At 32.6% G+C, this 25,045-nt stretch overlaps 1 protein-coding gene across 2 annotated transcripts in view; it reads left to right on the top strand.

Moving 5' to 3' along the window:
- LOC130897268 (tyrosine-protein phosphatase non-receptor type 13-like) overlaps nucleotides 1-25,045 on the top strand; it is a 42,982-nt gene that overhangs the window by 14,840 nt on the left and 3,097 nt on the right. For both annotated transcript variants that reach the window (XM_057806037.1, XM_057806046.1), the window contains 3 exons: nucleotides 18,067-18,180; nucleotides 22,131-23,307; nucleotides 23,421-24,169. In XM_057806037.1, the coding sequence (XP_057662020.1) occupies nucleotides 18,075-18,180; nucleotides 22,131-23,307; nucleotides 23,421-24,169 (2,032 nt within the window). In that variant the 5' untranslated portion in view covers nucleotides 18,067-18,074. The remainder of the gene's footprint in view (nucleotides 1-18,066; nucleotides 18,181-22,130; nucleotides 23,308-23,420; nucleotides 24,170-25,045) is intronic.

A 25,045-nucleotide genomic window follows, 5' to 3' on the forward strand; every position in this document is an offset into this window, starting at 1 on the left:
TTACGATCCAAAAATGTTAAGGAATCTCACAAGTATAGCGATGCATTATAAACATATAATTTTGTTTTTGTTTCATACATTATTATATTTCGTTCCTTCCATATTCATATCTATATTTGTGAAAAATATGGTTAGCACGTAAAGCGCTAACATGGGGTGTTCGTTCCGAAAAGCCTATGGCTATCAGTGGCATCTGATGGATGAAATGAAGTTAGCGGGGCAGTATTATTCATGCTTTTGTCATCCCTCGGAAAAGACAGGATCCGGGGTTATCTGGTTCTCCTCTATCTTTCATATTTAACTTACCTAGGTGCAGGCGAAGTAGGATTCGGGGAGACTTCGCACCTTAAAAATTATTAAAAACTACTCCAAAACCATTTGAAGTAGGGCCTACTGACTGGCTTTATTACACTCACAATCGAAGCAGATTAGCTCCAATAATTGATTACAAATCCTTACTAGAGGACTAAAAAGCCAAAAAACATTAGTAAAAATCAGACCGTATGTATATGGCCTAGGTCGTATACATACGGTCTAAATTGGGCAGACCGACCGTATGTAAAAAATATGGTATGTATATCATAGACAGTTTATATGCGGACTATTGCGATTCAGGCCACTGGCAGTGTTTCCAAGCAGCCGGAAGAAGTATTAGCGGAAAATCATGATAATGGTCGAGAAATTTCATGTCCGATATGCAGTACTTGTTTCAATCACGTGAATAAAAAAGGCTTCGATGTTGGAAACCCATGTTCGGAAAATATTTGCAGTTTTTGTACTAGAAACAGAAACATAGCAATGGCAAGAAAAGCTGCTCATGGTAGATTACATACATACAACATATACATACAACATACATTAACACATCAATATATAATTGTTCTATATTATATGGTAAGGATTCACATCCCTTAGAAATTGAAGCACGAAAGAGATTTGCTCAGTCATTCAGGATGTCTTTGTAATTAGTCTTGAATGCAATCTTTGGGGGGGCATATTTGCGGCATTCAGTTAATATGTGTTTTATCGTCAAATTGGAACAGCTGGTGCAAATGGGTCTGGCGGTAGAAGACATCGGATAACCATGGGTGAGTCTTGAGCGTCTAACTTTTTCCGTCTTACAATGGCTAAGTCTTGTCTGGAGAGGCCAGACATTGAAGATGAAATTGAAGCGAGTGCGTCTGTACATATTGCAATCTGCTTGTAAGGAAGGGAGATTGATTGCTAAATAGTTCACCTGTATGAACGCTGCAAGTGGGTGGAATTAGAGATGATTTGATTCGAAATTGTGACGTTGTAACTGCGCAGCCTACTCCTGTTTCATTCTTGGAAGCATCCGTAGATAAAATTAGATCATAGTTGCCACTAATTATTTCCTTTGAAGCATTTTCGATTTCTTGTTTGGGTGTTGAGTGTTTGTCGTATCTCGTAAGGGATGTATTGAATTTGGGAAGGTGAATTGTCCATGGTGGGGTAGTGGGAATAGGGAAAGGGCTTGTTTGTGAGAGGTCTGTCTGTGCCGTCTAGAAGCTGGGATAAAATAAATGAGACGGGTTTTATTGGTGGAATGATTGATGGTCGGTAAAAATTTTTAGTGGTGATTATGAATAGTGGGTAGACAAGGGTTATATGATACAGAGGCAGCATAGAAAAAATCACTCAAATTACTAAATTAAAGAATTTTTTAAACCAATATGCTTTTCAGCTTTTCCGTATTCTCCCACGGTTCATATATATTTTTGCATTATTATGTGTAGGATGTCGTGTCAAAGCATGTTTGGTAAGATTGATTTATTGGGTAGATCTTGGGAACGAAAGAAAAGGGGCCCCGCTGGTGCGACTTCGCCCACCTCTATATTATATACCCTACGCCACTGTTTACACCCATATTTTTAAAATTTTCACGTCATGTAGTTACAGTAATAATATGAAAATCGAAATGGTTTATGTAAAAGTTCATCAAAATCTCATAATTTTAATTTCTTCGTTTTGTGGAAGACATATTGTTTCTGTTAAATTTTATATTTCAGTCATTAATCACATTACTGAATTTTTTATTTCTGTTATTTTGGTACGTTGTTTACCAAGTGTAATGATTAAATTGAAAATTTTTTTTCGTCAGTGGATAAACAATTCAAAACAAAAGGCAGTTATGTTTATCACGAATTTTATGATAGTGTTTCTTTATTAATTATTTCAAATAACATTCGTGTTGAAATATTAGTAATTAGTGGTAACAATTATGTCGACATACTCATTGGTGCAAATAACGGCATTGTTAGAAACATTATATTATTTCTTAACAGAAAAATCTAGATAATACTGTCACTGAATGCAATACCATGATACCAAATTTAGTACTAATTATTATGTTGTTTTAATGCATACTGCTCTTCATAAAATGTTAATCATTCAGGTTTTTAAAGTAAAATTTATTCATCTGCCCGAACAGGTAACAAACACTTTACATTTATATTAATTTATTCTTAATCGATAAATCATGCAAATTAGTGATTTAATTTCTTTAGGTTAGATTATTTATTGGATATATTTGATTTTCTCAAGTTATTATATCAAAATTTTCTCAACGTTAATTGTAGCATTAATACTGAGAAGTTTGTAAATAGGGTAGATAGGTTGAAAGTACTAAAATTAACAATGACAGTGGTGAGAATAAAAAAAGTTGAGATTTTACAAAAAATTAGTTAAGAACTTGAACACATTTTATAAGCACACATATTTATCTTTATGTCACATTGTAACCTATCATGTAGAATCCCATTAGAAACTGAATTACAGAGGGTATCAAAATGGATCGTGTCGGTGATTAAATATCAGCTTATAAAAGAGTTGATCTTCATGAGGTTGAATGTGGCAGGCAGTCGTGTGCAGAACTTGCTGGAGGGCTACACAAAATCGATGTGTGACTATTTAACAAATAGTTGAAGATAGCAGTCTCTCATTTGTAGTACATAATATACTTATTGCATATACTTATTGAATATTAAAAATAATGTTTACACGGTGGGTACCAAAATGTTAACGGATGCACACAAGCAATCTTGAAAAGGCATTGCAGATTTTCTTCAGTAGAAGTGTAAACAATTCAAAGAAAATTTTTTCACAGGATTAGTAACATGGATCCCTCACTATAATAGACAGACTAAAATGTACAGTAAGCAGAAGAAACATCGAAGTTCGCCACTGCTGAAAAATATATGCAATACTCAGCAGGGAAAGTTAGGCTAAATGTATTTTGGAGAGCTGAAAATCGTAATATTAGTAGATTAGTTCCAAAATGACGTGAGACAATAAAAAAAAAACGGTTGGAGAAGATGTACTAAGCTGTTCTCTTGTATAAGGATAACGCACCCAGTCCTAGTTTCGCTATTGCATCAGCCGGAATAGCCCAGACACACTTATAATAAGCATATTTTACAGACTTGTTTACAATCAAAACAATACTTACGTGTTAACGATTCTTCAGAAGGAAGTCGTATTTAAGGTAAATCAGTGATTTAGGATATAGTGTGTTCAGAAATTTGAAAATCATATTCCTTACAAATACATTTCATACAAAACATATCTGTTATTGTTACTGATAATATATGAAGACACTGTCATTGCTATATTTGATGGCTAGACTGGTTGGAATAGCAAGGCAGCAAGCAATTTAAAAATTAAAGAAAAGAGAGATGTTTCAAAAAAGAAGTGAGAAGTGATTAGTGTACTATAGTGGTACAAGTACAAAAAGCATTTGATTGATTGATTTAATTGTGTTTGTGTGTTCCATTTAATTTAAACCAAACTTAAAGAACTACTCATCAATAAATACTTGAAACTCTACATCACCAAATATCATAGGAAAATTTAATTTTTTTGGAAAAACAAAAATAAGGAAAAAATCTGAACACACATATAATGAAATACTCAATGAACAGACAATTTCAATTTTAAAGAATTCTTCTTACTATAATAACACAGTATGTTCACAATCCCATTTCATATTTCTAGTTTATTTAATATGACCTTCGAGAAATATGTTGTAAATTCCTTTTCCTACAATCTGATTTGAACGATCCGAAATATAATTTAATAAAATATCATAATCTTAATATTCATAGTATATCTAATTGCAATTATTTTAATAGCGGAAGATTCAGGTATGTGACCTCAATTTGTTATTATATAACAACAATATTTGATTTCCATAAGTTTCGTCGATGTTTTAAAAATAATTGTGTAATATTTGGAAAATAGACTAATAAAAAGAAAATATATAAATAAGTATTAATTGTAGTAAAGTTATGATTATATAAAAAATTATGCAAAAATAATGAGGTCAATAAGTTGGCTTAAAACAATTAGAAATATTTAGAGCTATCACTACGGCTGTTTCTAAATTAGCAAAACCAGCTATATACAGAATGTTTCTAAATTCAAGCGGCAAAATTGAAGAGGCGATTGTCCATATTATGATGAATGATTTGTGTCAAATAATTTCCCCAGCTTACTTTCTTCAGACATACCACAAGGTAGTACAAGGAGTACATTTTGTAAATTCCGTGCAATCGCAGAGGTTTGACCATTGATATTCATTTAACATTCCTGTTAGGTGATAAGGGGATGAAATTAGCAACTCTAAACTTATTATATTTTTTGGAGGTTCAGTATTATGTAATAAAATATGGAGTAAAATGTATTTTATCAATGTTCGTATAAAAAAAGTTGAATTAGCTACATAATGTTTTGATTTTTTACTAAATTATAAACTACGTATTGAGGGCATCATTTACGATCTTTTTTTTTTCACTTTATAAATCAAAATTGTGGAAAAATGAGATTTGATAGTAAATATGACGAGGGCTTCTAATTTTACCCCCTTATATTGTAATAGGAATGTAGAAAACATGTCGGTATTTAAACCTTTGCGATTTCTTGAAATTTACAGAACTTCAAGTTTGTATTTTCTCGCAAATATGAAAAGAAACTTACTTCTACACACCTTCTTGTATGGGTGATATCTCTAAAGAGAAAGGGATGAGGAACTTTTTTTATAGGAACTATTATTAGTCATAATCTTATAATCACTTCCTAAATTTTGTCGCATTAACTCAGACACATCCTAAACGTATGCGTATGTGATTAATCGTGTTTCATGTGTTTTTTAGTGAGGAATTTCAGAACGTTCACACACGTTTGTCGGGATTCCTAGCTGCTGACTGTACATCAAAAGTACTAAAGCTTCAAAATATGCATGGAAACGAATTGCTGCTTATTAAAAAACAGTCCCATGTAATCTTGTTTGTTTTGTTTATGAACATACCATTAGAACACATTTACATGGAAATACCTTCAGAATCATTACATTTAATCAATATAGTTTCCAGTACTGTTACTTGTTATTAATTAATAGTTTTTCAATTTATATTAACTATTATTGTGATCACGAAACCTAATGAAAACCTACGTTGTCGGTTTCGCATTTTAAATATTATTTAGAAGGCTGCGAATAAGAAAAAAATGTCTCTCAGATCCCACTCACCAACCTACATAATATATAAAGTAGCTATTTATTTACTACAATGATAATGTGTAAACAGAATGCAAAAAATATGGGTAATTAACATTTCCAAGGAAATTTTGTAAAATTTGTTTATTTGTATTTTCACACCAATTATACTTGATGTTGTAGTTTCAAAGAAAATAATAGAAAATCTTAATTATTATAATTTTTTATTAAAAATTCATTTTACATTAATAATTAGATTCTTAGATACCGACAAAAATTGTTTCCTAAAGCAAGAACTCATGCGATAAGTGACAAAAGAAAAAATTCTTTTTTGACATACACTACCGGTCAAAAGTTTGTGTCCATTCTATATATATAACAACATTCGCTAATATTTATATTGTAAAGAAAATACGAGGGGTACCTAAAAATAACCGGAATTATTTTTTAAATGCTATATATTTACAAATATTTACAAAACAATTTTATCCCATTCAAAATACTCTCCATTACAAGTAATACATTTGTCCCAGCGGTGCTTCGGAACATTGTTTGAACTCGTCTTTAGAGATGGCTGCAAGCTCCAGTCTTGTTATTTTCTTGATGTCTTCAATGTTTTCAAATCGCCGTCCTTTCATGCCCCTTTTCATGCGTGAAAACAAGAAAAAGTCGCACGGAGCCAGGTCAGGCGAATAAGGTGCGTGGGGCAGCGGAACCATGTTATTTTTAATCAAAAACTGGCTAACAGTGATGGCCGAGTGTGCCGGTGCGTTCTCATGGTGGAGGAACCAGTCACTTGTTTGCTGAATCGAGCTTTAAGATATTCCACTGATTTCAGACAGTTGATCAATTGTCTGTCGACGATCTGTGCGTACAAGCTCTCGAATTCTTTCAACATTTTCATCGATTCAGGCAGTTGATGGACGTCCAGAGCAAGGTTTGTCATCAATCGACATGTCGCCATTTTTAAATCGAGAAAACCACTCATACACTTGAGTTTTCTCCATAGCATCATCTTTGTAAGCAGCTTTCAACATTAAAACAGTTTCAGCGGCGTTTTTACCGAGTAGAAAACAAAATTTCACAGCGGCACGTTGTTCACTTAAATTTGCCATCATAAAAAAACGAAGCAGCAGTGAAACAGCACTAGCAAAAACGGTCACGTGGCAGGTCAACGGCCTGCGCGGCACTGAACTGACGACGAGTTGTGCTAGGCAAGCCCTAGCGGCAGAAATCAGTACCACAAAAGCTCCACCCATGGCAATGCTATTCCGGTTACTTTTGGGTACCTCCTCGTATATACATATATTCTTATCTTAGTAATAATAAAACTACAGTCTACAAATGTTCTTTAGGTTAATTTTTTATTCAACGATGTAATCCCATTTTGCTTTTTTTATTTTGGTGCACAATGCTGGCATTCTTTGCCACAATTAGCTTTTCAGAATATTCCAAAGATATGAAGTGGAAATAGGACACCTCCGTGTTTTTCATTCCGGAATTACACATGGATTTAACATCCGCTCTTCCTATGACCTGCGCCCAAAAAATCTTCTCCTAGATCCAACAAACTTTGAGTCATCACATCATTTTTCTATGTTCTCTAGCCCACTGCAACCTCTTAATTGAGGTCTTGAAAGAGGATTCTTCATTGCCACTCAAAGGTTCATTGATCTGACATGCTATCTCTGGGCCTGTGAGTCGTCGTTCACTTTTATAGATCAATACAATAAGTGGTTGTGGTTTTTCGTAGTCGCTTCGAACGTTTTCTATGACCAAAGCTGTGGTCCACGGCAAGTATTTTTAATTCGGTGGGAATAGTACGGTTACGTTTATATAGACTATGAAGACTTGCTATGAATACACCAGTTTCATCCGAGATTTCCTTAGTTTTACCCATTTTAAAACTTACAAGTCTGAATTTTTTTTCGAAAACGAAACTAAAACAAATCGCTTCACAAAAAAAATGTTTTGATCCAATAAATATAAATCACAGCACGTCATTGCGTGTCACAGGGCTAATAGAGACTAACTACAATCATAAACACCGAAGAAATAATTCACTATTGAAGAATAAAGAACAAATCAGCCAATACTTTCAACTTTAACGAAATATAAACATTTACTTGCCATTTCGACCTTTGCTTGACAATATGAAAGAGAAATTTGTTCAAGTGTATTATTTTGAATGGATTAGGGATTGGAAGAAAACTTGATACCGTGTTGTAAGCCGAAATACGAGGGCCGTTTTTTTCTCAACCTCCGATAGGCTATAAATGAAAGACAAGTTCATATAAAACAATAATTTTATTTCCAAAAGATTGGTACACTTACGATTACTTTTCGACATAATCACCGAATAGATTGAGAAATTTTTCATATCAGTGGACAAGCTTTTCAATACATTCTTCAAAGAAAGTTGCCGCCAATGTAGCCTAACCGTTTACTCACAATAGAGTACAAAACAGACCTTAAAACTTTTGGAAATTCCGTAAACAAAGCAATAATGGTGAATCTGCGGTTTTCTTTAATCATCCTGTCAACCCGCTTTATCATGCACATCATTACGGCCATCTTTAAACTTTCGACACCATTCACGCACAACACCACCACTCATGAAGTTTTTCCCATCCATACGGCTCATTCTCCGATGAATTTCTGCAGCACTATGGCCTTTAGCCTGTAGATAACGAATCACACTTCTCAATCCACAATAAGCAATTGGCGGGAGCATCAATAATGGCGGACATGCTTACGTGTTTGTAGCACAACGCCGACTGACGCCTAAATGTCAACAATGGCGGAGTGTGTAGTGCGAGAGCTTCGCAGTTGCCTACAGTGCATGCCCGCTTTCTTCTGCCCGCGTAGCATCTGCACGGGAGGTTGAAAAAAAAAACGGCCCTCGTATTTAGCTAAAATCAACATATAAGAAATTTCATGACTTATTCATCGGCCTAAAAGCAGTTAGTAAAAAAACGATGAATAACAATGTCTACCTAGTTTTAACATACTTAAATTATATAAATAAATTTCAGATGTAAGATTCACAACTACTTATTGTTAGTGAGGCTAGAAACATATGATCTGATGTCCTTGTGTTCATCAGTACCAATTGATTGTTAGAGACAGGTGAAATATTTAACCCCACAAAATGTTATCATGTTTGCAGCAATAACAAATCATTTTGCTGACCTCCAAAGCAGTTATCAGTGATATGACGCAGAATTATTTTGAATGAGGAAGATTGTGATACTAATTATACTAATTATGATATTTAATATTAAAAATTTTCATTTTTGAGTTGTTTCATTGAAAAGAACTATTTTATTTAACATTTACTTGTCGAATCGGTTGCGGACACAATAATTACAACAGATTAAGCGATGATAATCAATCGATACATTCAGCAAACAAATTAAATTAAATTGAAAGATCGTGCAAAAGTTTTTTTTTATCAAATCACTAACAATAATTGTTGATTATGAAAACAACGTGAGTAGATTCTGCTAATTGCATTCAAGATTCACCATACTGTAATCGAAAACGAGTGAAGTACGTTAATTTCTTTTCCTTTTTTAAAATATTACTTTGTAATTACGCTAAAATATCTCAGCTAAAACTTATTAAAAAAAAATCATAAAGGTTTCTTGACATGTAGCAATACAATACTCAAGATGTCTCTGAACATATCCTAAGAAGAAATTCAAACTTAGTTGTTATTCAGTGGAAATAACATGGCGGATTTTCGATGCCAATGCCCTCGATGGTAGGTGGCAGAACTAATCTATTTTCGCGGTTCATTTCAATTTACAGCATTTCCATCTAGTTCCGATTCCGTAGTTTCCTGAATTCATGCCAAAAAAAATAATACGTTAGTACTGGGACACGTTTATTTACAAAATAATATTTACATATATTTTCAAATAAACCAAGAAAACTTAGTAGACGTGATTACAATATAACTTCTAAAATGAAAACTGAAAAAAATACAGATGTTTCTAACAAAGTGAAAAGTGTAATATGTAACTAAATACTACACAGGAATAAAATATTGAAATAATGTTATTACAATGAGGAATAATTTGTTTCAAGGCAAGTCAGAGAAATTTTATCAAGTAATAATACACAGTGGTGATCAAATTCATTCATTTTATTCACTTGGAGCTTCAATTGTTCCATGATAGTACCATTGATACCAATTTCAAATGGTATTCTTGCACTGTTGAAACTAAAGGCAACTGAAAATCATTTGATAAATACATATACAACCTGACCTGGAACTTGTTTTGTACATAGAAGTAGCAAAAGTTTTATCCTCTACAGTCCATCGTTTTCCTGTTTTCTTTGTTTACCTTGCTTACGAATATTTCTTAACTATGAATAAATGAATTTTTTCGTTACATTATTTCTTCTATACACTTAAATGTTCCAATTTCACATATCTTCTTCAATGTCTTTAACTGCTCTTTGTTATCCTTTAGACTGTTTTTCAATTTTGATATTTTGGTCATTGTATTCCGATGAACTTGATACATTATCATTTTCCTAATAGTCACAACACATAGTGATATCCTTTCTACCTGATTGAATTTTCTATATTGTAATCCTAGTCAAAATTCATTTAAATAAAAGTCGGGGATTAAAACATACCGGATTATGAGCAAGTATTTGGGAAAAATGGATAACATTTAAATTGATGATTATTTAATGAATAAATTATTATTTAACTGTTAACACATTCTCAGATTGGTTTTCATCAGGTAGTTTTTCGATTTCGGATAGATTACAATCTTCATCTTCCTGTTCTGATTCAGTGTCGCTATCCTCATCATTTAAATCAATAACCAGATCATCTACGATAATGTCTATTATGGGTATATAGAATATTATGTTACTCTGATTATGCTGCTCTAGTCGCAAAAAATGAGGATGATCTTCAAAGGCTTTTACATGTGTTTAACTGCACAGCTAAATCTTTCAATATGATAATATCTGCGTCCACAACGAAGTGTATGACCACATCCAAAACTCCGATGATGAAGATGTAAGCTAGTCGTAGACGACCAGATAATTCACCAAGTAATGAAATTCAAATATCTAGGAATCGAGATTTCAGTATTTGGAAACCTAGAGAACGAAGTAAGAGAGCAAACAACTAAAGCCTTAAGAATAGCACCATGTTTGGTGAGAGAGATACGGTCAGAACTGGCGAAAACCAAAGAATGATGAAAACAGCAAAGATGAAAGTGCTACGCAGGATAGCTGGAAAAACCCTACTGGACAGGGTAAGAAATGAGAACATCAGAAAATTGTGCAAAATAGATGACATCAACGAATGGGTTCTATCAAGAAAAAAGAATGGAATGAGCACATAAGTCGTATGGATAACAACAGACTTGTCAAGATAGCGCATTATAAATCCCCATTGGGCCGAAGGAGTACCGGCCGATCCAGAAAAAGGTGGAGCGACTACCTTGAAGCAGGATAGAAGGCAAGGATGTCGAAGATAAAACATGCGACTACGCCTAATACACGGAAGAAGAAGAAGAAGAAGTTTTTTACAGGCCATTCTATATTTCACCATCCTTAGCGTATGGCTAAACTATCTCAACCTTTGTGACTCTATGAATTTTACTATGTCGTCTTCATTACATAATTGAATTCAGAGTGGTATTCTTCTCATTTATACTAATGTGTTCATGTATCCTTCTTAGTCAAATGATTGTTTCATAGATTTTCATCTCTATTTTCCTTGTATTCAAGCTGTTCTTAAGAGCATTTTGTTGCTTTTCCTATGTTTTCCACAACTCAACCAGATATTTGAAACTTAAATGTTTTGTTATATTCCCAGATTTCTGTCTTGTCTTCTTTCTTCCACCGCTAATCATTTCATATATTTTGTTTTAATTTCACATCTAGTGCCATTTATTTTCTCGTTGCTTCTAATTTAATCAGTCTGTGCTTTTTCTATGGTATTGAAACAACATCGCATTAATGTCAAATGTCAATTGCCGTTTTGTCTGTCTTACTTTTGGCTTTTTATCTTTGGGTACTCAGCATGGCCGTACTTATATAGGTTATAGGTTTTTCTAGTTCCTCTAGTGCATAAGTACTTTAATTGTCTACGCTTTATACTACATTATACACTTTATACTACTACATTGAAATATTATAAAACCAGTACCTAACCGCTCTTATTATTCAAAATGTCATCTGAGTGGGCACCATTACATCACCGATCTTTCTTTCAATTGGAATCATTTCATACATCCTTTGGAAGATGATTAGATTGTACATTCAGTCATATTAATAAGTAACATTTTAAATCTATTTTTAGAAACACGATAAATTGTTCAATAAATTCATTTAAATAACGTCTCGATCTGCGACACACTCTGGAAATATTTGTAATACTAATTACATAATTTGTAGCTTCTCAAGTTTTGTTTCAATAATTTTATCAAATTTCACCAGAAAATACTCTATTTAATTTTATTGTAGTTTAGAATTAAAGATATTTCAGTTTTATAAACCATTTTCAGACACCCTGATATATAAATTTGAGTTTATATATTATATAAATTTAATTAAATATTATTAGTTCAAAGTATAGGTCTATAGTTCCTCAAAACTATATTATGATATTGGTCAAAAAGAGGTTTTTATTACATCTATTTAAATATAAAATACTTACTACCAATCAATTTGGGTAACAAATGCAGAAATGATGCCTTATTATCTCTTCTAAATAATGTGTACTCTAGCCTAAACAGCCATCACAACGCTGCAACAACTTTTTGTGAGGCTTTTCATTGTGTCAATCATAATATTTTAATCAACAAATTACAGTACTACGGTTTCAGGGGAACACCTCTCGCATGGTTTAACTCATACCTTACCAACATAAGACAGCTTGTAAGGATTGATACAACGATGTCTTCTTGCAAGCCAATATAATGTAGAGTGCCCCAAGGCAACGACATCGCCTATCTAGACATCAATGGTAAAATATGTCTATTTGCAGACGACACTAGCTTCTCTTGGAGCAACCCTGATTTCACAGCACTTCATAGGACCATATCTAGTGATCTAATCACCCTTAAATCATGGTGCAATTCTCTCAACGTTTCTAAAACCAAAGTTTTATCATATAAAAATACATCGCAGTCTTTTTTATTAAATAACACCACAACCGTCGTTGAATTTGTAAAATTCTAAGTACTTATTGAGTATAATTCCTTGAAATTGGAGTTACATATTGCCGCCATATCTAAAAAATTAAGTTCCTCCTGTTTTGCGCTGAGATCAGTTTCCAAAGAACTGAACCTATCTATCTCATTAACAGTTTATTATGCCCTTATTGAGTCGCATCATCGATATGCCACTCCCTTCTGGAATACGTGTGGTGCGACTCAATTTGAGCGAATCTTCAAACTACCAAAGAGATCTGCTAGATATTTTCTCGGACTAAACAGGAGAGACTTCTGACTCTTCCTTCCTTATTCATCTTTGAATACGTTTGTCTAATTCGTAAGCACGTTTCTCCGATTTCAGAAAGGTTATTGCACGGCTATCCACTGAGGAACACGGAACACGACTTTTACTTACTTACTCCACGTTCAGAATTAGTGCTTAATATTTTACAATGCAAAAAAATGCACAATCACTTGCTGATTTAAATCAAATCGATATCATCTTTTCCTGCATTCCGTAATAACTTGAGGGAATATTTACTGGAAAGTGCTTTCTACTCTGTAAACGACTTCTATTCTAATAATAATATTTAATTTCGGGAAAGCTGCATACTGGTTTAATTTTTGCAATGGACTTATATACGAATTATATACTAATTACGAGTGTTACCTATTACTATTACCTATAATTTAGTTACTCATTATGGTTTTATTCTGTATATTGAAATTTTATTTCGTTTGTTTTATCTTTATTTAGTTATTTTTATGTTTGTTTTTTAGTTTTTACAAGCTTTTGTCTACAAATTGTAACAATTGTTTGACAATAAAGCATTTCTCTCTTTCTCTTTTATAGTAATAATAACTAACAAAAATGGTTTTCTAAAGCAAGAACTCAGAAGTGAGAGAAGAAAAAAGTCGAAATATTTAGATAAATTTACTATACCAAAAATTTCATCAGTTATAAACAGAGGGTGTCTCATAGTCTCTAGTTCTATGAAGATCACAATTACTTTACTCTCTTCAAATATTTTCTCTTGGTTTATTGAGGGCGCTCTACGTTTTTATAAATAGTATGGATTGCGATAGATATGAAGTTTGGACATATTGGAAACAAAAGTTTAAAGCAGCCGTGGAAACAAAGGAAATAAGTGATATTGAAGGGGAAGACACAGTTAATGAGCGAACGGCACAACATTGGTTTAATGGAGATTTGACGCTTGCAGATCGTTTGCGCTCAGGTTGTCAACCTGTGTGGGATATTGAAGTTACAAGGAAAACACTAGGAAACCAAAGGGAACCAACTTAGCAATTGCCGATTGTCGGATTCCTTAGGATTTATTAAGTAAGATCTATAAAAGTTGTCGAATAATTCCACACGAAGAATTAATAAGAAACTCACACTGGATGTCCTTACGATTTTTACATGTTCTTTTTCATCTTCATTCAAAGTAAAATGAATGAACAACTGGCCTAACAGATTTATTTTAAGCAACGCCTTGTACATTTTCTGTACTATATATATATATATATATATATATATATATATATATATATATATATATATATATATATATATAGTATATATATAGTATATATATATATATATATGCTTTTAGCCCTTCTTTGATTGAAAGTTTAGTTTAATTTTAGATGATTAATGAATGATGAATGATAAAAATTAATAAGAAACTCACACAGGATGTCCTTACGACGTTTGCATTTTCTTTTTCATCGTCATTCGAAGTAAAATGAACAACCGGCCTAACAGATTTATTTTAAGCAACACCTTGTACATTTTCTGTGCTACATATAGGTATTTAGTCACTTGGAAAATTAAAATATCATTGACATCACGTTATTGCAATGTAAGTTGAAATAAAATGGAGAGTAATAACAGTTTTTTTGTTTATATGTGAATTCTTACGGGTGATTTATCAATCATAAATTATAAAATATTGATGATACAACAAAACTGCCAGTAAATAATAAACTATCATGATATAATGAGTAACGATCCTTGAGAATTTAATTAAACTTATTTGTGATGAGATATATTGATGTAATTGAAAGAATATTGTCAACCAGTTTGTAAAAATTATCAAAATAAATATATTTTATGACATGGCATATTAATTTGAATGCGTTATTTTTATTAAATTTCGTTGAATACATAAGTGCATTGAGTCTATTAAACAACACCGTCTGAAGTGTACAGCAGTTTTCTACAGCAGCAGTTTGTATGTTTATCCAACATTTTATACCTCAGTTATGTAAATCTTACAAGGTTACAAATAGAATTTCCTTACGGAATATTTATAATAATTTTGATTGACAAATGAAGTGTAATGTTTCAAATGGGTTAATACAATACGAAAAACACTGTACAAAATAAATGGGTGGTAATTTTACAGATAAATCTACAACTCAACTGTCCACAACATCTTGATTCAGAGAAATCGGCGCGCAAATATTTTGAGGCTTATAAAATTCAAGTTATTGTTTGTTGTCCATTTATTTGTGATGATGAAAAGAAATTTTAGGATTTTTTATTTATTTATATTGTCAAGTTTCCAATAATTATTACCCATATCTCAGAATTTCCGAAATTATATGGTATTTTACTGCTTATGATCACGATCTTTTCTTGTAAACTCAGCACTAAATACAGCATTCATGTCTGATTGTCTCATTTTTACCTCACAACAATTATTATTATTTTGTATATTTTTATTTAAAATAAAACCAAAAATGATTTTGAAATGTTATTATTATTGACTCAGATGTATAAATTGCAATTATCATCTTTATATCAAAGTAGCTGTTGTCTCCATCATCAATTTTGTCTTCTGACTCCAAATTTATGTAGAGGTCGTGGTATACAGATGGAATAGTGCCTTTTTTTATATAGTTTTAATAAATCTTCTTAGTTTTTCGTAGATTTGGCTTCGTAGAGCTGTGGTACATTATCAATGCTGGATTGATTCCGAAACCGTCGTCGCTGTGTATTCAGTGATTGAAAGTGCTTATCACAGCTGGTATTTATGGTTTATTGTTTCAGTGTTGCTTTTGCGATACTAGACTCATTTAACTTTTAGTCACTTTACTTTTTCCGGACCAATGCTTTGTTTGTTTTAACTTGGCTACTAAAATGTTTAAAATCTGTTTGTGGCATTTCAACAATCTTGTCATGTTGTTTCCTGGTACCATGTACTTTCGGCGTGAATACATCCACCTGTTTACCTCGAGTCACTATGGTGGAGTGTACAGAAACACACTCCATCTCATAGTGCCCTGATTCCATGAATGTTTTGTTTATTACTGTTATGGGCAGCCGTTCTCCAACTCGTAAAAATATTGCAGACACAATTGCAGTGTGATTCTGGTCAGATGCGTTGTTCCGTCGTTTGTCACGGAAATTATGGGAGACCTAAGTTTGTTGTTAAAAGAGTAGGCGACACATACATCTTTTGACTACTAAAGAGAATAAATTAACTGCAAGAAATTGCTTTGACTATTTTACGAAATGTGTATCAAGTCCATTGGAATTTAACGATTACTTTGAAGGTAATTTATTTTCAGTTACTGTTACCTCAACAAATACCTGAAGACGTTAGACTTGGCAGATAATACGGCGTGCAGATTTTTGTGCAAATCTCTATTCACATTCTCTTGAAGTGTGATGGAACTCCAGAGCACTACACCTAGGTCCGTATGAAATAGAAGACGAAGATCTCTGGCAATTAAAACCATCCCCTATTCTATACTTTTGGAAGGAGTGGGATGAACGGATCAGCTGTAAACACAGGGTTCTCCAGTATCGCAACAAGAAAGGAGGACATAATAGATCCTTTGGGTCGCAGTGTATACAAGACCCCTAATCTAAATATACGAGGATATATTGATATCTAGTTAGCCTAGACCAGTTCCATGCATAAACAAAATATTGCGTTACCGTAGCAATGAACAACAACTTATTAGAAGTGTCAGTGTAAAGTTTGACGTCAAAAAAGTAAACCAGAGCTACGCAACAAATTAATAGAGAAAAGATGTCCAATTGGAGTATCGAGCCATCATCAAGTACCTGTATTTAAAAGGGTTAAGAGGTAAGATTTACGAATATATGTTTAATACCTTTGGTGATCAATGTCCTTCCTATGAGACTGTGAAAAATTGGAATGCAAGCTTCAAAAGAGGTAAATTTTCCATTGAAGATGATGACCGATCGGGAAGGCCAGTTTCTGTGTCAGTCCCGAAAATATCGATGCAGTTCATGACATGATTTTATAAAACCGTCGAATTGGGCTAAGACGGATCTGATCTGAAGCACTGAATATTTCATACGAACGCATACATCATATAATTCACGTAGATTTGGATATGAGAAAAATTGCTGCAAAATGAATCCCCAAATGTTTGAATGTTGACTAAAAGCGTGCAATGGTAGACGTATCGCATTCGATCTGTGCTCGATTTGAACACGATGTAAGACTTCTTAAACCGAATTGTTACTATGGATGAGACTTGGGTACATTTCTACGATCCAGAAACAAAGCAACAATCGATGGAACGTCGACACTCTGGTTCTCCAAGACCAAGAAGTTTCGTGTCCAAAAATCTGCTGGAAAAGTTCTTGCTTCCGTTTTTTGGAATTGCCATGGAGTAATCATGATTGATTTTTTGGATAATGGTACAATAATAACTGGAGATTACTATTAGACATCACTGACCACTCTACGGGGAAAAATTAAAGAGAAAAAACGCGGAAAGCTCTCCAAAGGTGTTTTATTTTTGCAGGACAACTCCCCTGCACACAAATCTCATGATGCCATGCAAAAACTTCGTGATTTAGGGTTTGAATTACTAGAACACTCCCCTTATTCAGCAGATTTGGCTACGTTCGTCTATCATCCTTTTCCTCAACTAAAAAAAAGTTTAAAAGGTCGTAAATTTTCTACCATCGAGGAGGTAATAAAAGCTGTGGAGGTCTGGTTTGCAGAGCAAGAAGAAACATTTTTTTTGATAGGTCTAGAGACGTTACAGGTTCGCTTTAATAAATGTATCCAATTAAGTTCAATATATCCTCGTACATATATACATTAATCACGGTTTTTATTGACACAAATCGAATTATTTTGTACGCATATCTCATTTTCATGAAATTTGTGGATTACGTCTATTGACTTCCAAGACGACCGACAATCTGAGTTCTATATCTGATAGCCTCTTGTACATGCAAATTCTGTGTTTGTTGAGTCTGGTGGAACAGTAGATTCTATGGGTGTGCTAAATAAAGAAGTTTTCGTTATTTTTTATTATATTTAATTTGAAAACCTAGGTCAATTACTATTTCTACTTTTTCAGTAACCGAAATGCGACTATTCAAACGACGGAGCTCTGATCCGAACCCACAGCTAGAACATTTATCGACTCTTTCTGAAAACTGTATCGATCATGGAGAAGAAGCTTCAAAATCATGTAAGATATTTCTATAAGATAAAATTGTGGGTGCATTTGTCATAGAATAATTAGTCACTCTTATCACGGATTTGTCAATGTGGTGGCGGAGACTCGCCGTCTTTTTAGTGGTCAGTTATTGTAAATACCGTTTTGATATCAGTCAGTATTTCAGGAAAGATTTATTAATTGTCTCAAATTGTGATCAACCTTGTTTGAGAGAACATTATCACGTTTACTATCATTTTTTGTGTGGTATATTTAAACCAGTTTTTTCCTATTGAATTTTTTGTTTAATAAGAATCGGGTAAGCTAGGTTAGTTTTTTTATTATTTAACATACAATGTTTTTTTAAAATTCTGTAGATTGCATACATTCATTGTTATAGCTGATCACGATATGCTTTTTTGAATACCAATGAAAAAAAATAATTTAATATTTGATCAGAATAATACGGGGATAGTAATATGTTTCACATAATTAATAAAAATCGACGTTTTTAGAATTGTGAGCCGTACAATTTGAAAAATTATAGTATGCCTTATATTTTATTTTGTTTTACATATAAGATAACCATTTGCCGGCATATCACGTTTGATGCCTGATAGTTTCTTGTACTTTTCTTTTGCTGTTACAATAAAAATTATGAGAAGCTTTACTTAATACTTAATAGTCATAATAAATCGATATTTTGTTAACCTAATGAAAGGAAAATGTTCACGATACGTTTATTAGTGATCTAAGGGTGGTATCTTTTTTCATTTATCTGTTATTATTTTCAAACTAAATTAATTAAATTTAGTAACGTTTGTTACTTTTCGAGCTCTATTCACGACATCGCAGTGGCACACTTCTGATGAAGTCCCTTCAAATTATTTTGGTGCAAATTTTCTAACTCAGTCATTAACACCTCTTGCAATTGTTGTAGGAAATCGGTGGATCTCACCGTTCAGTAAATATTGCTCCACACATGCCGAATAGGGTTTGAGTCCAGGCTACGTGCAGGCCATTCTAAAACTACAATAGTCTTAAAGGAATTGGTGTATTATTCTAACGATATGTAGACATGCATTAACATAAGCTTATTACCTATAAAAGGGGCATAAGGAATAACACGTGGTTTTAAAATATCTATGAGCAGTTAATGATCATCTATCTAATAGTACCAATCCTGCGTGAACCTTTAAAGATATTACACCCCACAATATCATAGACTCTTCTTCAAAATTTGTTGAGGGTCTTTTGGTGCAAGGAAAATATCTTTCACTATTTCGTCCATGAATAAGTATTCCTCAATCTGAACTAACTAAAAAAAATCTGGACTCCTCTTTAAAGATTTAAGTTCGCATGTTCTCGTGCGAACTTAACCTAGCTGCACGGTGTTTCCTGGTTAGTTGAGGAGGAGTGTCAGGTACTCTGGGTCTAATTCTAGCATTGATTGGAACGATTTTCACGGCTTTTGAAGTTACTCTTACATTTCGAGCTTCAACTAACTTTTGTTGAAGCTATCTTGCCGTTATATGTCTTCTTCGTCAAGCTTTTTGGCTGAAAAATCTATAATCTGCAGGTGGAGTTGACGACCATGAACTGGATCATATCCTTGAAAGTACCCAGGACACAGTTAACTGATTAATTTGAAGTATATTAGCAATTATTCTAAATATTTGCTCCATTTGTTAAATTTAAATATCTGTTTATAAGCTCTTAGTCATAGTCAATATTAATTTAAAAATGCTCAATAAATACAAACTGCGTACTTTCTTTCGATCTGTGCCGAACAAAAACTGATAAGAAGCAAAATCAAATTAACATTTAATATTTCTTTTAAATTTGAATGCTGCCATGCAGTTTGATTTAGAAAAGAAGTAATCCAAAATTTACTATAATACGGGTTTGGTATTGATTATGTAAATAGTAATTAGTATATATAAACAATATTTGAGTACTTATTTTTCTAAATATTTATTAAGTAGATAGGTATATAATTATTAAATTTTTGCAGTTCAATATATTTATAATATGCCAGAAATTTCAAAAAAGACACTTTAACATAGAGGGTGCTCAATTTTTTTAGTAGTTTTAAATTGTGTATTATCCCTCTTGTGTCTAGCACCAACTTTTAAAAACCTTAAAAAGTAGTAGATATTAATAAGTAATGTATCATTCTGAAGTAACTTCCATTATCTATGCACCCCATTATTTTCTAAACATATAATTTTAACGAATTTACTGCACAAAGTACCCCCTCAAACTTCTACACAATTCAAAAGCTTTTCTAACTTCTTTCAACATTTCTGGTTTCATTAAATCCATAGGAGTTAGATCGATCGATGTAGCTGTGAGTTAAATAGATCGATGGAGCCTCTACAGCATATTCATTGTCCAGAAAAACAAGGATCTAAAAAGTTGCGAACCCCCAATTTTTGACGCGTTTATGTTCGACTTTATCTGAAAATGTGTTGGCGAGTATCACTCTAATAATAATGCCTGTAGAATTACCATTCAAAGTAAACTTATTTTCATCGGAGAAATTGTAAACATGTGTAAGCCTTCAACCGGATTACCTTCCTTTAATTCTTGTATCAATATCCTCTTGTATGAACCATTTTTATGATTTTTTTAATCCGCTTTTGGATACATTAGAAGCTATTTAAACAGTACTATATCTGATACGACGCCTACTATGTTTTTTCTTTTAATTTATTACTTTAAAATTTTTAATCAACATGATTTTGGGTATTCTAATAGCGATACTACTAATTATTTGATGGTACAGTTTTACAAAATCTCTAGTATACAAAAAACCATTTCCATTTCTTAAAAACAAAGAAAATAACAGGTTTGCATAGACCATGGAGACAGCCTGAAAATGATGTATAATTCGTCCCTCCTTACCATTCTAATGTTTCCCCAAGTGGTATTTCTAGGTGCTAGAGGATGAAAAAACAAATTTCCAGCTACGATAAAACTTCAACCCTCTCTCCAAATCTCAGCTGTTTCAAATTTAGTACATGATTTTTGTTTCGATTCATCGGTTTTATGTATTTGACTATTAGTTATTCATTTTAGAATTTGAACATAGTTCAACAGAAGTGCTGAGTATGGGCCTGTTTTTAGTTTAGTTAATATGCTCAATGGTTAATTAAAATTTTATTCAATTTAAAGAATAACTTCAGACACCCCTTAGTAATTAAAAAAACTTCGAGCTAATCATAAGCGCTTTCGGGCCGGCCAAAAGTGGCTATAGCCAAGAATTAAAATAAATTTCCATCAAGATTTATAACGCTAATAAGTTTTGAAAAAAAACTCAAATAATTAAATCCGATTAAGACAAACAAAAAAGTTTGAAAGCGATTTATTCTTAAATATTTTTCCAGGCAAGAGCCTTTGTACCCTCTGCTTAGTGGGATTGTACCATATTCACTAAACCTGTTTGCTTTTCCTGGAAAAATATTGAAACTAATTCAATAAATTGTTGACGTGATTCAGTTCTTGTACGAGACCGATTGATTGTTGAAGGAAAGCGTGTGTCAACTGATGATCAGGTTCAGTACGTAGATCAAGCGATTTGTAGAGATCGTCAGTTCACAATATCTGGGTTGAGTAATTTGTTTCCCAAAATTTCACGGTCAGCTGCATATAATAAGTGAATCAAATTATCGAGTAAAGCTGCAAACCATGTTAAATAATTGAATGAAAACGAAGGCGGTTACTTTCTTTGACTAATATATTAAAGAATTGGTATCACGATACCTTGAACGAACGCGTCGAAAAGTAATTTAATGTTGTATTACATATAACATTTTCTACATTATGTCTGTAATTTTCATTCAACGACCAATCAGACCTCGTAAACTATTATCTATTTATGTAGTACTGAATATAATTGAAATAGTGACAACACTTTGAGCACCACCGAAATATATATGACATATTCTCATGACATTATAATATAACTAATGTATTTTTAGATCTTTCCGCTTGGGGAAGAACTTGGGACAAGCTTAAACGCGGCGACTCTTCCGAACAATTACCTTCTACTACAAATAGAAGAAAAATGTGGTATCCTCTCAAAAAACATGATAGTACATCCTCGAGCACATCTAAGTTTGGAGATGAAAAATTCGAATTGAAACTGTCTCAAAACGATTTAAGAAAAATATATGATATGTATCGAAACATGAACGATAAAGACAGATGTGAAAGAATAATAAAAAGTAAAAGAAAAGCTAGATGTATATCGGATAATTTAGAACTTAGTCAACAGCAGCTACTAGATTATTTAATTCTCATGAAACCTGAAGCTCATGAACTTGATAGAATATTCAGTGAAATATCTGAAGAGCCCCCGAGACAAGAATCAAAAAGATTACTAATGGTTTCGGAAGAGAGGAAGACTAGAACATCTAGAATTAGATCAATATTCTCGAGAGCTTCCAGCAAATCTGACGATGAAGGTGATTTACGACTACATCCTAAGAACTCATCTACAGATAGTCTCACCAGTCTGATTAATTTTATAATGCCCAGTAGAAAATATACTTCCAATAGCTCTCCAAAGTTACCAAATAAAATTAAATCAGATGAAAGTGGATATGGAAGTGATTCTACGAAGACAGTGACCAGTATCGATTCTCCTATAGGATCTTTAAAATCTCAAAATAGTGAAGTATCCACTGATATTACTGAAGAGAATGCTACAGCTGCTACTAGTGACTTTTATTATGACGATACTGATACAGCTGAAGAAGATAATAATGACCATGAAATGACAATAACAAATTTCTTTAAAAAACAATCCAAAAAGAGATCTCGTTCTCAAAGTCAAGATAATGACTCATTGTCACGACGAAAATCATTTAAATTCAAAAAATCGCCCGTAAAAAGTAAAGAAAAACTCAAAATGTCTATAGAAGATTTAAGTCAAAATTATTGTGATAAATTAAAAATAAGTGCTGAAAACATAGAAATGAGATCTAAAAAGAGACCATGTTCAAGCACAGGTCATTTGGAGAAGGATTATAAATGTGTTAATCTAAAAGTTGGGAGAAACGAACATTTGGGCATTAAAATAGGACCAAATTATGGAAGAGATTCCATAATAAGCTATAGCATTACTGATATACTACCAAACTCCGTTGCACAAAGGTAAAACATCAAGTATTGAAATTATTTTCATTGCATGCTTCTTTTCCTTTTTTTTTAAATCTAAATTTGTTAAATTTCATACTTTTCTTTGATTTGACTTGTTCTTGTTCCAGAAATGGAGTTCTAAAAGTAGGAGATCAAGTAGTGAAACTGAATGATCATCAATTAAAAGGTTGTCCTATATCTATAGCTAAGAGTTATTTGCAAACAAGAAATGGGGAATTTCAAATAACGATATGTAGAACGTACCCTCAACAGTCAGCTAAATCGATCATTAAAAAGAAACCACCAGTGTCAAATTTAAAGGAAAGCATTGCCTTTAAAATGGATAACGTACCGACCATAAAAATACCTTTACTTAGCCCAACAAGAAATACTTTTAATATTAAAACGGACATGTCAAATACTAATACCTCAAAATGTAGTCTTTCGTCGGTGTTAAATATGGATAGCAGTCCAGCCAAAAAATACGTTGGATTATCTGATATACTTGATAACAAAAATGATGACATAGAAACTAAAGTTTCCTTTAGCGAAAAGCCGAGGACAAACGATGACATTTTCAAAAAACCTTCAGACAGAAGAAATAAGCAACTCGATCAAAATTCCATCACAGGAATGAGAAAATTTTCCATCTCAACGGATTTGTGTACTAGAAAATCGAGTACAGCGGTGGAAAGTAGTAGAATGGAAAAGTATCTCCCCGGTTACAAAACGGTTGAATTTCATAAAGGCCCAGGATGCAAATCACTTGGTTTTTCTATTGTTGGAGGCAAAGATTCACCAAGAGGGCCTATGGGAATATATGTGAAGACAATTTTTCAACTTGGTCAAGCTGCTGATTCTGGAATATTGAAAGAAGGTCAGTTGAAGTTAATAATTTATATTTCCAAATTATGTTATACATATTCTTTTATATTTGAAATAAAAAATATAAGTGGGAAACATTCAATGCTTAATTCAATCAATTGCAATGTATCTATAAAATAAGGGCAGTTTATTAGGTTTGGTGAATTGTATTCAGTTTGACGTCTGTGTATAATTTTGCCATAAAAAATCTATATTTTTTCATTGCTAGTGTGATTTATTTTGATATGATGAAGAATATTATCAAACGAGGGTGTAATTTCATTCTTGAAGAAAAATTTTATTGTTAAAACTGACGAGTAAACGAAAAAACATAATCGAGAAAAAAATAATGGTGGTACAACAGAGAAATTCAAACAAGCGACTTGGAAGAAGGTAGAGAGAAATTTCAACTCGTAGTAGTGGTTTTTTTCGTATTATACAGCATAAATCTGTAAAATCAATCAACCTGTCAACCTTTTTAGTTCATTTATCATTATTACTAACATTCCTATTTAAACTTTTATCAACGTATCTGTAACTCCCGGATCAAAACTGCATCTCATTTTGCTAGATTGTTTATTATTATTCTATTTATTATTTACTCACACCACCCCACAGCGCAACAGTCTATGAGTGGGTGGGAGAAAACATGTATAAAAATGAACAATCAAACTTAATGGAATAGTACAAATAATAAACAATAATTCATTCAGATGAAATGTTAATAATATAGTATACATAAGTACACAATACAATTTTATTTATATTATAGATAGAACTGTAAAAAATATCCAAAGAGTTTTGCCCACTCTTTCGAATGCGATGTCTGTAGAAAAATCAGTGTAGCCGTGGCATTTCGTTTGTATAGATGCTTTTTGTTTTGCCATGA

This window comes from Diorhabda carinulata, chromosome 1 (genome assembly GCF_026250575.1).
Source record: "Diorhabda carinulata isolate Delta chromosome 1, icDioCari1.1, whole genome shotgun sequence".
NCBI classification, from domain to species: Eukaryota; Metazoa; Arthropoda; class Insecta; order Coleoptera; family Chrysomelidae; genus Diorhabda; species Diorhabda carinulata.